Raw genomic sequence first — 13,421 nt, 5'->3', positions numbered from 1 at the left:
TTTTGATCAGTTCGTTAGCTGTGGTTATTTCCTGGAGGTTTTTTTGAGGGGAATTCTGTTTTGTCATTTTGGATAGTCCCTGGAGTGGTGCGGGACTGCGGGGCACTTCCCCTGTGCTGTCTTGAATAACTTGGGTTGGTGGGCGGGTCGCAGTCATACCTGATGTCTGCCCCCAGCCCACCGCTGGGACTACAGTCAGACTGGTGTGTACTTTCTCTTCCCCTCTCCTAGGGGTGGGATTCACTGTGGGGTGGTGTGGCTGTCTTGGCTACTTGCACATTGCCAGGCTTGTGGTACTGGGGATCTGGTGTATTAGCTGGGGTGGATCGGCAAGGTGCATGGGGGCAGGAGGGGCAGGCTCAGCTAGCTAGCTTATCCTTTGGAGATCCCCTTCAGGAGGGGCCCTGCGGCACCAGGAGGGAGTCAGACCTCCCGGAGGGATGGAACCACAGAATCACAGCGTTTGGTGTTTTCGTGGTGCAAGCCAGTTCCCTGGCAGGAACCGGTTCCCTTTGGGATTTTGGCTGGAGGATGGGCAAGGGAGATGGCGCTGGTGAGCGCCTTTGTTCCCCACCAAGCTGCACTCTGTCCTCAGGGGCTCAACAACTCTCCCTCCTGTTGTCCTCCAGCCCTCTTGCTCTCCGAGCAGAGCTGTTAACTTATAACCTTCCAGATGTTAAGTCCTGCTTGCTGTCAGAACACACTCCGTCCGGCCCCTCTGTTTTTGCAAGCCAGACTTGGGGGCTCTGCTTTGCTGGCGGGCCGCCCCTCTGCCCCAGCTGCATCCCGCCAGTCCCTGTAGCGTGCACCGCCTCTCCATCCTTCCTACCCTCCTCCGTGGACCTCTCATCTACGCTTGGCTCCAGAGAATCCGTTCTGCTAGTCTTCTGGCAATTTTCTGGGTTATTTAGGCAGGTGTGGATGGAATCTAAGTGACCCGCAGGACTCGGTGAGCTCAGCGTCCTCCTATGCCGCCATCTTCCCAGAAGCCTACAGTATCTTATTTAAATCCTTACACCATCTTCTGGTTTAACAGAAACTTTTTATCATTAATTATGATAGTATTGAGTCTTGAAGTGAAATGTAATTAGAACTGGATTCTATGTATGAAGAAACAGGATATCTGCAGTATGTTATTGTAGTATCATGGAATTGTAGACCACAAAGAGACATTACTGATACTTTTCTGAATGTGAGTATAATTTGGTAGGTCAAATTTGTCTTAAACCTATAAAGATATCCTTTGCAAGTACTCCATGCCACAGACTCATGTGCAGCAATTTTGTTAGAGTTCTTATTGGCCAAGATGCTGCTTCTTCAAAAATCAGAATAGTAGTTTCTTAGTTGTTAGCCAAATTTCAACAAAGAAGAAATTTAATGGTGCCAGAATACACACTTGAATTCTGTCTCAGAAAATTATACAAATAGTATCATTATTGTGTTTATTAACAAAGTTTTTTCCATTTTAATATTTCTCATAATTTCCCCAATTAGTATTACTAGTTGCTGTACTAACAATTTAATACTAAGCTTATTATTAGGGATGATTTATACTGTTTCTACAGCATTCCAAAGCAGAATATTAGATGTCCATATTAAATTCCAGCAAAATTGTAAGGGAAATCATTTCAGCACCTCTCAGCATTCTCACGGGGAATAAGGTGGTGGTGACTGTTCTGCAGAGAGTTTCTCATAGGCAGGTGGAGCATTGGGAACCTGTGAGAATGAGAAAGGGAGAGTATGGGCTTGGCAACAGTGCGTATGTTCTGGGAGAGGGTAGAGTTAATGGTTAGCATCATAACTATGCTATTTCTCTGGACAGAAACTTGTAAGTGTCCACAGGCTTCCCAAAATCTCAAAAACTTATTTATACCTGCATTACCTTTGTCAGTTTAAGTCCCAAGCCCTAGCTAGTGAGTTCTTGAACACTGTTTTTAAAGCCACTAATATACATTACATTTATACCACATAGATACATCCTTGTGTATCTTGTGTATCTAAAGGCCAGTGCTATCATCAGTATAGCAAAAATGTGCCAGGCCTTTATTTAATGCTCAAAATTTAGAATTCTAGAGTGTTTACATTGTTTTCATGTTACAGGTTGGAAAACTGAGGTTAAGTCACTTGTTCAAGGTCACACAATTTCACAGCAATTTGGCTCCAGAGTCCATTCTCTCCACCATTATGATATACTGCACCTATACCAGTGCACACAATAGAAATAGAGTATACCACATATGAGATTTAAACATTTCTAGTATCCACATTACAAAATAAGAATAAACAGGTAAAATTAATCTTAATTATTTAATCCCACATATCAAAATATCATTTCAACATGCAATTGATATAAAAATCATTAATGAATTATTTATATTTTTTTCTTCATACTAAATCTTTGAAATCTGGTATGTGTTACAGCACATTGTAATTTAAACTACTTTGTTACAAATGCTCCATAGTCACATGTGGCTAGTGGCTACCCTTTTGGACTGCACAGCTCTATACAATTAATAACAGATGCTTTTTTTTCTCCCCTAGATATATCTATATTCAGAAAAAGGCAAATATACTAAAAACATAAGACAAAAAAGATATTGTATGCAGAACAAACTTCTTCCTTTGGATCTTATACACATAAGATCACTGACCTAAAAAATCTGAGTAAAAGAGGACATGATTTAAGACAATCTCTGGGCTTCCCCATTTTTATCTTTGTTATTGTGTTTTTTGTTTATTTGTTATGTATTTTGTTTATTTATGTTTTTGTTATGTTTATTATGTTATTACTTATGTTTATATATACATATATATATAAAACATAAATTTTACCATTTTAATTAACATTTTTAAGTGTACAGTTCACTAGCATTATGTATATTCATATTGTCCTTGCTTTTTAAATTGGAATAATTTTATTCATTTGAGTTAAAAACAGCCATACAGAAACACCAAGATATAGGATCTCAACCTACCACAGGTTCACAATTATTCTCTTGAAAAGGCAGCTTGCTATCCTGGTGACCAAACCCCTCACGTGGACATCTCCTTGTTAAGGTACTTCGAGTGCCAATGTGAATGCTTTTGTCCTGAAATGTGCATGCATGAAGGTCAGTGGTTGAGAAAAAAATAATTGAGTTCAATAAAGAAAAGAGAAGGAAGTTGAAATTTTAAGAATGGGTTTTAATCAGGATGCCTGGGTGGCTCAGTTGGTTGAGCACCCAATTCTTGATCTGGGCTCAGGTCATAATCTCTCAGTTTGTGAGATGAAGCCCCATGTCAGGCTCTGTGCTGACAGCACTGAGCCTGCTTGGGATTCTTTCTCTCCTTCTTCCTCTACTTCTCCCCTCACCCTGCCTCTCAAAATAAATAAATAAACTTATAAAAAAAAAAAAAGAAGAATGGGTTTTAATCTTGGTTCTGCCACTTATGTGCAGTGTGTTTCAGGCTAGTAGTCATTTTGCCTGTCTGAATTCCAGTATTTGTGCATCTGTAGTATGCACCTACCTCTCAGAGTTGTGGAAATTAAAACTAAAGGTAAAGCACTTAGTACAGTGCCTGATACCCATTAGTTCGTCAATGAATATTCTTGAAGGGAAAGAGAAAAAGAATCAATCTAAAAAATGAACCTCAGAGAATGATTTTGAGTGGAGGTGGTCAAAGCTAGTGAGGTATCTCAGTGAGAAAAAAACTTTTGAGAAACTTGGCAGCAGGGACACACTGACTATTTCTGCCTTCCCCATAATGACAGCAAAATATCTTTAAAATGCTACAAACGCATATGTTGTGGTAGAAATACTGTGGTTGTAGCCTGAGCTTCCAAGTTAAGCTGCAACATGATGACTAGTCAAGGAATAAATTATGCACCCTGAGTTATTATGGGGAGGGGTGGGTGAAAGCTTAGTTTGGTGCTTTGCATAGGTTTACAAGGTGATATTCTCCATCCCTAGAATATAATAACAACAAATTGTGCAGGACAGAGAAACATACCCAAGTGGAGACTTCAGGAGTGGTCCACCATAGTGAGGTGGAATATTTCATCACTGACATAGTTTAAAATTACTAGCACATTATGATAATAAAAAGCATAGTTTTAGTTGCTTTTATTTTTGTTAAATTCTCCATGTGGCGGTTCTCAAATTTTAGCATGCATCAGTATTACCTGAGGGCTTGTTAAACCCAGATTGGCAGACCCACATCCAGACTTTCTGACACTAGGGTGAGGCCCATAATGCGCATTTCCAACAAGTTCCCAGGTGATACTGTCAAAACTGATGATCCAGGGTCACATGGAGAACCAGAGCTATGCAGACAATGCGCCTCTTTATTGCCTGCCCCCAGGCAACCCAGCTCTATTCAGATCCTTAGAAGGAGCAGGCAGGCAATGCTAAGGGGGAGGAAAGGGGCCAGGTGGGGGCCATAGAAAAGGAGGGAGAGTGTCTCATCTAAAGGGACAACCACTATATAGCTGCCAGTTTTTGCTAGATCTCTTGATTTTTAAAAAGAAACTGGAAATTGAGATTTTTATGTAACATGCTACTTTTAAATTTTAGTACCTAATTCAATTTTTTTTTTAATACAGTCCCAAACACCAGTGAGCCAAATCTAGCCAGTAGGGCATTAGCAATATGCATTCTGTGGTACTGGCTGAGAGGGACTGGAACAAGGAGGCTGTGAGGATGTTAGCAGTTCTTCAGCCTTTTCTGCAGACTGTGGCTAATCATTGGGGTCTACTAGGTTGGAAGAGGGCATTAAGGCAGGTTTCTCAGGGAGAAGTGGAGAAGTGTTTGAAATATCAGTGAGATCAGGCCAGACATGGATTGGGCTGATAACTACACAGTCTGCAGACTGTAAAGAAGTAGTTTTCCTAGACTCTAGTCTGAAATTATTATTGATGTTACCCCCTGGAAGGATATATGCGCAAAGGCCCTAATCTTGATGTGAGGATGCAGGAAGTTTCTGCTCCCCTCCCCAACTCGCAGCCCACAGGTAAGGTATTTAATGCCTTTTCTCCCTTTACCTCAATTATCATTTATATTCCTTTTCTTCTTTGTAAATCTCTCACCTGCTATAGGATAGGGGCATGATCCACTCCCCTAGTTCACTGCCAATTCTATGTATTTGTACTGAAACTTCAGCATTCGATTTAAAAGGCATCTTCCTGGGGATGCCTGGATGGCTCAGTCCATTAAGTGTCAGACTCTTGATTGCAGCTCAGGTCATGATTTCACGGTTCATGGGATCGAGACCCGCATTGGGCTCTGCACTGACAGCGTGGGACCTGCTTGGGATTCTCCACCTCCCCCCTGCCCCCACCGCCTCTCTCCCTGTCTCTCAAAAATAAATCTTTTTAAAAGGCAGCTTCCTGGGTCCCACCACCAGAGAGGGTCCCAGAATCTGCATTTTAGCAAGAGCCCCAGTGCAGGGGCCCCTGATCAAGCAGTGAGAAACACAAGTGAAACATGAGTGTCAACTGAGCTGTAGCAGGGGCCTTGAAATTCTCCAAGAAATTCTCCAAGAATCAAAAAGCATTTTGTCCTAAACTTTCAAGTGAAAGGTAAAGTTGGTAAATACAAAAACAACTTCCATCCCTTCATAAATCATTTTCCTGCAGAAACAAGTTGCTGCAAAAAGCACTCTTTTCTTTCAAAAGATGTTTTTCAGGGCTAAAGGGAGTTGTGAGTCAATGGAGACACTTTAGGAGATCTTAATTCCAACCAACCATGCTACCATTCTATGGTCAATGGAAGTGGGAAAGTAAACATTTCAAAGCTTAAAGCAGTTTGTTAAAGGTTGAGTAACTTAGCTACCTGAAGCTTGCATTTATTGTCATTTATGTCCTTTGGTTTCAAAATGAAAAAAAAAAAAAAGAATCACTGAAGAGAGGCAGGGAGGATTTATTTAGTGCACTATTTTACATAATTTTGCCTAAATTTCTTAGACTACTGATCCCCAATCCAGCTTTTCAGGAAATATGAAAGTCTCAAAACAAGATTTTAATATTAATTTAAGAAGTAGGGGGCACCTGGGTGGCTTAGTCGGTTAAGTGTCCGACTTCACCTCAGGTCATGATCTCATGACTCATGGGTTTGAGCCCCACATCAGGGTCTGTGCTGACAGCTCAGAGCCTGGAGTCTGCTTTGGATTGTGTCTTCCTCTCTCTCTGACCCTCTCCTACTCATGCTCTGTCTCTCTTTCTCTCTCAAAAATAAAAATAAACATTAAAAAAAATAAATGACAGCATTTTTTAGGTGCCACAGGAACCAGAAAACTTAAACACAGCTCCATCTCACAAAAATTCCAGAAACTCTACAAATCACTGATCTAGTAAGGTTGAACTTAAACCTTACTAAGCAAAATGTTCAGTGTCTGAGCTTATGACATTAAAGACTCTCTGTTATGGTTTAATTGAGTTTAAGATGGGAGTGTTGAATCAGGAAGGAAAAAAATCATTGTATTTTTGTCCAGTGGCATCAAGCCTATTAGGAAATGGTTGTCGACATATTGAATTTGTAGAGCTTTTACTCCTTGAAAGACTTAAATCATTGTGTGTTTTTATATACAAATATAGAATTAAATAAACATATGGAAGAAAATATATATTAAATAAAAACTGATATATATCATATTATATCACATGTGCCTAGGTGTAGAATACAGTAAATGAGGCTCAGAGAAGTTAAAATCTAAGGTCATCACGCGAGTCAATGACAGACAATGAGACCAAATCCTGATGCCATACAATTGGGTGACTGCTATGGGCCAGGCACTGGAGGTACAAAGATGAGTAAGAAATATTCTCTGTCCCAAGACATAAATGGAGGAAGGATAAGGGGTGGAGGAGGCAAAAATATTAATAACCAATTGCAAAGCACTATTAACTCTGTACTAGAGGCACAAATGGAATTCTGTGGCAGAGAGCAAAGTCCCTCCCTAATCTGTTGTGAACAGCCACAGAGAAGTGTCATATGAACACAAGATCCATCCCTAATCTCCTAAGCCAAGGCTTTCCTATGGTACTTGGTTTGGGATCTTATTCAGACTCATAAACTTCCTTCTTTCCACTAAATGTCAACACACGGGAGGGCTACTACTGCTCAGTGGCCGTGTTGGCCCCCAAACTTGCACTGTATTTCATGATTTGTATTTGGACACTCTGGCAAGATGGGGATTAGGGCAAGGGGCACATGGGACTGCCCAAGCTTCCTGGCAAGGAGAATTCAAAGCTGTTATCTTCCCCTTTCCTTCTTCAGACTGCCAAGATCCAAACCCCACCCTCACAACCGTCCTCTCCATCACAGAACCTTTTCTTCTAAATGAAGTGTTTGCTGAATGAGGAATGGGACATTCCAACATCTTCTGTAAAGATAATGTTTTCCATTATGTATCAACTCAGAAGTTTTCAGATGTGTAATAATAAAGGGAGAAATGGAGAGAAGTGTGGAGGGACAGAAAAAGAGAGGGTGGAGGAGGAAAGAGAGAAGGGAGAAGGGGGAAGGGGGAAGGGAGAGAGAAATTGCAACTTTCCTTTCATTCCATTGCTCACTATGGAGAGAGCCTTTGGATGCTTAAGAGCTAAAGTGCTACTTGGCTTTTAAGTGAGACCTGTAGTTCTAATGGTTTAAGATCAATTGATGTTTCCCATGTGTGGAAGACACTACTGCCCTAAGACTGGACTGTGTAATTTGTTAGCTTCCTGTTCATGTGGGTAAAGAAGAAAAAATTCTGTCAAAACTACATTGGTCATCAAACGAGAATGGGTTCTGTTAAAAACCCAGCGGTCCTTTGTGCTGCTGAGGGGTGGATGATTTCCTCATTGTACTTATGGCTGTATAGGTCCTAGGCATGCTGAATTGCTTGGTATAACAGAGTTAGAAGAACCTGGAACTCCCAGGCGAGGCAGCAAGGTGAGATGAGCAAGCCACTAAGTTGGAGAACAGAACCAGTGAGAATTCCCAGAAGGACTGATAAGATCTGGAGCATCTCACATGCCATTGTTTGCTGTGCAAGAGTATCAGGACCTCTGTCCTTGCACCACACAAACTATCAGTGCTCAGCTACATACACAGCCAAGTACTCAGGTTTGCTGTGAATCAAATCACTGAGATGGGCCAAGTTTCTGGTTGGGGTTCATGCCTAGGTAGAAGCAAAGAAGACTTGAAAGAAGTATAGAGAAAGACTCATCAGAACCAGAGAGGAGAGCTAGAGGTGATCATGAGAATGTTATCTCATTCCCCAGAAATTCAAAGAAAGAAAGGGAAGGGTATCCTGGATCCAGAGGGATTCCAGCAGTGGAAACTTTACTAACCCTCAAGCTTCTGTATCCACTTCGTCTTCTACAATACCAGCAGCCAATGAGCAGCAAAATTCCCAGGACTACTGTCAGGATTCCAATCCCTGCAGCCCTGGCCCAAGAGATAGACAAATCCATCTGGGTACAGAAACCTTGCTCCAGATTGCAATGAACATGCATCAATCTTCAATCTCCACAGGAGTTTTTCCAGCCCAGAGCAACACCTCCCAGCCCCCAAGTAGTTTCCTACCCCATACCACACTGAACGCTCACCAGGCCTCCAGCATCTGTAACAAGGAACAGGAACTTCTTTAGGAGTCTCTCAGGTGTGTGCCCACAGAAATAGGGCTAACTGGCATGGCCTAAACACCCAAGTTCCAGGCACAAGAAGTGCAGTAGCAACTGACCCTTACATGAACAAAGTATTTACTGAGACTGAGTTATCTTTTCTTTCCATAAGGACTTATTTAAAACATTTTTCCCAACTATTAGTCCAGAAAAAGGATTGATAATTAACATTGACTTAAGACCTACTCTAAGCCGGATGCCATGATGAACATTGTACACATACTAGATTATTTAATTCTTACAACAATCCTGCAAAGGAGGCATCACCTATCATCCCCATTTCACAGATAAGGAAATAGATTTAGAGGTGAAGTGCCTTGCTGATGATCATACAGAGGGTAGCACAAGATGGAGCCAGGATTTAAACTTGAGTTTATCTCATTTGTGTTTGTGTCTTTTCTGACCCAAACTCACCCCTTTATTCCTTGTGCATGACTAATAAATTCATGTTCAAAGATTCAGCACCACCCACCCCTCCCAGTATGATGGCAACCAATCCTGTCTTCTCTTATACGCAGCCCTGCAGTGGTAATCAGCAGTGTGCTTACCTGTCTCTTCTAGGAGAGGAGGTCCCAAAGGAGTTTTTTGGTTTTTGGTTTATGTTTTAATTTGTTTCCTCAGTGCCTAGAAAGTGTCAGGCACATTGGTGTTTCAAAAAAATATTTCTTGAAGGTGGATGGATGGATGGATGGCTAAGTGGACAGTTGGATGGATGGCCAAATTAATAAAAAATGAACAAATGAATTATGAGTGATTACAAATTCACATCTGCAAAATGAATGAACCATTGAATGCCTTTTTTAAGGTAACTATTTATAAATATGTGGATTTGGGGCATAATGCTAGCCCCAACATCATTATTTTTACTCATTTACAATTGGAACTGAAGACCTGAAATACCATCTTTAAAGATTCATCTTTCCTTTGTCCTAAAAGCTTAATATTCTGTTACTTTCACCTCTTGAGGGTCATTGACACTCTAGTGAGAATGAGGGGATCTGCGACTTTCCACAGAGTAGGTTTTGACTGGGGATAGAGAAAAGATAGTGAAGAGGAGAAAGTATTTAAAGCAACCACTGAGGACTTAGGGCTGGCACATTCTGACTGAAGGGGTGGAAGTAGGGCTTGTTGGATTTAAAGGTCCCCAAGACTGTAAATATTGCATGGGGATGCCAGAGCCTAGCCCAGCTGTTAGGATATGTGTCTCATGTTTATACTCCATTACACAAGATGCTATCTGGCCTCTGCTTGCTTCAGGAATCCAGTTTAGAATCACCAAAGACTGAACCAGATGGGTCAGTGCTTACTGCTTACTCTGTTCTCACCTAAGTGACCTGGAAAAGATATTTTAGAATTGAGCTGGGACTAGAGCCCAGGGAATGCTGAGACAAGCAACCTTATCTCTCCAGACTGCTTGGCTGCCAAGTCAGAGATGCCAGCCGACTTGACTTTGGAGTCAAGAGACTCTAAAGATGTTCAATAAGAACCTCCCAGCTGGCCAGGCATGGGTTATTAAAAAATATAACAAGGAGGCTCAGTGCTGGGGAGAACTGTCTGAGCTGAACCTAGAGCAAACCTGTAGCTTCACTAAGAATGGAACTTCACTAAGATTGTAGCAGGATGCAATCCGGGCATCTAAGCCAACATTTTGAGCCCTATGTCCTGTGGCCCATGGGAAGCATTAGTTACCACAGAGGCCCTGGAAACAGTGACTGAGGCTGTGCTTTCCCTGTATAACACTGTCAATTAGGTGGCATCGGCCTGATTTTCTACATCATAGCATGATCAAAATGGAGAGTGCTGTGACTTGCTAAAGAAAGGCTCTGCAGAGCTGGGTGATTTATAGGAGATTGAGCATCTGAACATAAATCAAGATATAGCTGAGGCTTCTCCTGGACAGAAGCCCTGTAACATCTACCTGACCACCTCCTTCTCAAGGCTGCTGAGGCATTAAGTCTATTCTGTCCATCTCTAAACAGGATGGATGACAGTGCTGGATAAAAACTCTGACCTAATTATGCAGGCCAGTCCACCTATTTTGTGGATCATGAAGCTGAGACCTACCAAGATTCATCAACATCACCACCAGCTTAGTGGCTTCTCTGCCATTCATTGAGCACTGATTTGTGCCATGCATTGTGCTAAGCAGCCCACATATAGACTTTTATTTCATCCTTACATCCTCACATTTAGTCCTCTGAAGTAGATATGATGTTCATGTCACAGCTGATATCCCTAACATTTTAAGGTAGTAAAACGCCCAAGGCTGCACAACTAGTAAGTGAAAGAACCAGCATTCACAGTGACTGGCCTAAGATATCCAAGCAGTGCCTTTCCTTCTATATCATTCTTTCCTGCCATATCACCCTTTCCTGAAATGAAGCTTTCACAAGAAGAATTCAGTGGGTTCTCATGACTGAAGGCAGCTGATTTAATTCCTAGCATGCTTGCGCTCTAATTACACCCACCAAGTCTGTGGTCATCCCCTTGGACATCTTGACACAGACAGAGCTCTGTTCCACTTCTTTATGCACAGTCACATTGCATTTACACACATCCAGTGACTGATACAGTAGTGGAAAACATCAGGATATGCCAGACACACCAAAAGAATCCACTACCCAGCTGGGCAGGGCTCAGCAGAGTCACATGAGATGCTTGTTAAAGTGCCAACTCTGTGCCCCTACCCCCAGACCTATGAAATCAGCCTCTCTAGTGGCAATGACTGGAAAACTGTAGTTTAAAATCTCCATAAATTACTTATGCCCTTTCAACTGAGAGAATCCCTCAACCTCTCTTTCCTGACGTTTCACAGTGATACAGTTTGTTAAATCATACAGAAGCTGAAACAATATCCTACCTAATATGTGTACCCCCCAAATACCCCAAAGAGTGTATTTTTGCTCTTCAGACATTTTTTCAGAAGATCTCCCCATCCCAGTTCCCCACTGACCACGCAGGAATGTTAGAGAATCCCACCAGAGTCTTCTAAGGAAATGCTCCCAGCCTAAATTCTTCCTCAGTCCCTTTAATGGATTCTACATCTTGCTTGCCCCTGCTAGTTCACTCTAATAAAGATTTTTAAATAGTTCTTTTCCAAGGGAGAGCAAGTTTTCAGTAAGTTCTGAACTTAAGAGATAGTCCAAATAAAAACCTGGTACCATTTTTTTCCTGTTGGAGTCTCCACTCAGAGGGTGTAAACTGACCTCCCACCAATCTTGCCCACTCTAGTACATGTAGAGTGTGTCCCAGGAGACTGTCATCCCGTTACAGCACTTATGTTTGCTAAAATTATTCTTGAACCTAATTATCCAAAAGACTGTAATATTTTTCCAAAGACAAGGATAGTGTCTTGGACTGATTATGCATTGCTTAGCACTTAGAAATGCTGAATCATATAAATACTTATATTAATTCATAATATCAAACAGCTTTCCTTAGGATAAATTATGATGCAGAATTATAACCATCATCTTCACCCTGGAGTCAGTCTGCAGTTGGAGTCGCACATACTTGCCCTTCATTCTCACTAGCTCTTTGGCAACTCGCCTTTGTTCTGTCTGCAGACCATCTCTAGGAGCCTGAGTGGGTTAGACATAACAAGGTTTGAGGAAAGCGTCATCTTGCATCCAGACGTTTTCCATCCAGGGAACCTGTAGTGAAAACCTAATAGCCAAGGATACAGAAAAATAAATGCCAAGATCCAACTGATTATCATTCCTGTCTCCTTGCCTGTTTGGCCTCAGAGAAGCTTGACAGAGCCCCTTGTAGGATCATGGGGGTTCCTCACCTCATTATCAGGGTTTTTACTCTCTGGAGAAATGAACACTAGAGAGATTTACTGACAGGCAGGTGCTGGTGGAAATCAGCAGGCTGTGTCAGCAAATGGCAAACTAGAAACCCCCCTGGGTTCAGTTTTGAACTTACTCTTCAGTTGTGATGTAGGAGTGGTTGTGCCCCTTCTTGGGGTAGCCAAGAATGAAGTAAGGCTCTTCTTTTGGCATCTTATGGGCACAGTTCACAGGATACCTGTAGCAGGGGCACACAGGCATCATTTAATGCATCCAGAGCATCTCACTCAGCACTTCATAAAGATCCACAAAGACATTCTCTCCGGGTGGACATTAATAATACCCAAGACCCTCTGGTTTCTCTCTGGGAAAGGATTTGTACTTGCTTTTTTCATTGATATCAAGTGGAGATTGCTCAAGGTTCTAACCACTTCTACCAACTGAAACAAGTTCAAAGAAGAAACTACAAACAAAAGCAAACAACAACAACAACAAACTTTGAGTTATTATTCTGGGGGGAAATGCTCATCATTTGCCTTCAATGTGACTCTATACCATAAGCTTGTAGAGAAACAAAATTCATTTTTATTTATTCCCTACTTTCCTTGGCACAAAACTGGTTAATAAAAGGAGGTCTCTCCAAAGGTATTAATTTCATTTCAATCTTTGGCCAAATAGATGGTTATGATGACATGAATATGTGGCTGAACACAGCATCCTCTTTCTCCCTCATTCAAGTCTCAGGAATAGGGCTTAAATCTGTTTGTGTATATGTCTTATAATGATATATATTTTAATACACAATTTTAAGCCATAATACAAACAAATAGACAAAAGCTCATGAACTATGGAAGTCATGATTAAAGTGTGCTGGTTGGAAACCAACAGTGGTTTCTCTTCTCTCCTTGCTATTATATGTATTTTTCTTCCCTCTTATTCTTATGAATTTCAAAGGTCTGATAATAGAGTTATATTAATGAGCCTGCTTA

At 41.4% G+C, this 13,421-nt stretch overlaps 1 protein-coding gene across 1 annotated transcript; it reads right to left on the bottom strand.

The window, feature by feature from the left end:
- Nucleotides 1–1,647: 1,647 nt before the first annotated feature.
- MLANA (melan-A) lies at nt 1,648–12,645 on the bottom strand. Its single transcript, XM_047103291.1, has 4 exons — nt 12,569–12,645; nt 8,309–8,405; nt 2,976–3,089; nt 1,648–1,716 (listed from the first exon to the last, which is right to left on the bottom strand). The coding sequence occupies exons 1-4, from the start codon at nt 12,643–12,645 to the stop codon at nt 1,648–1,650; spliced, it is 357 nt and encodes a 118-aa protein (XP_046959247.1).
- Nucleotides 12,646–13,421: the final 776 nt, after the last annotated feature.

Source organism: Lynx rufus, unplaced genomic scaffold, assembly GCF_022079265.1.
Source record: "Lynx rufus isolate CCGP_SWC_20201006 ecotype Redwood Valley unplaced genomic scaffold, mLynRuf1.p SCAF_10, whole genome shotgun sequence".
NCBI classification, from domain to species: Eukaryota; Metazoa; Chordata; class Mammalia; order Carnivora; family Felidae; genus Lynx; species Lynx rufus.
This window is presented reverse-complemented; position numbering and strand designations above follow the sequence as displayed.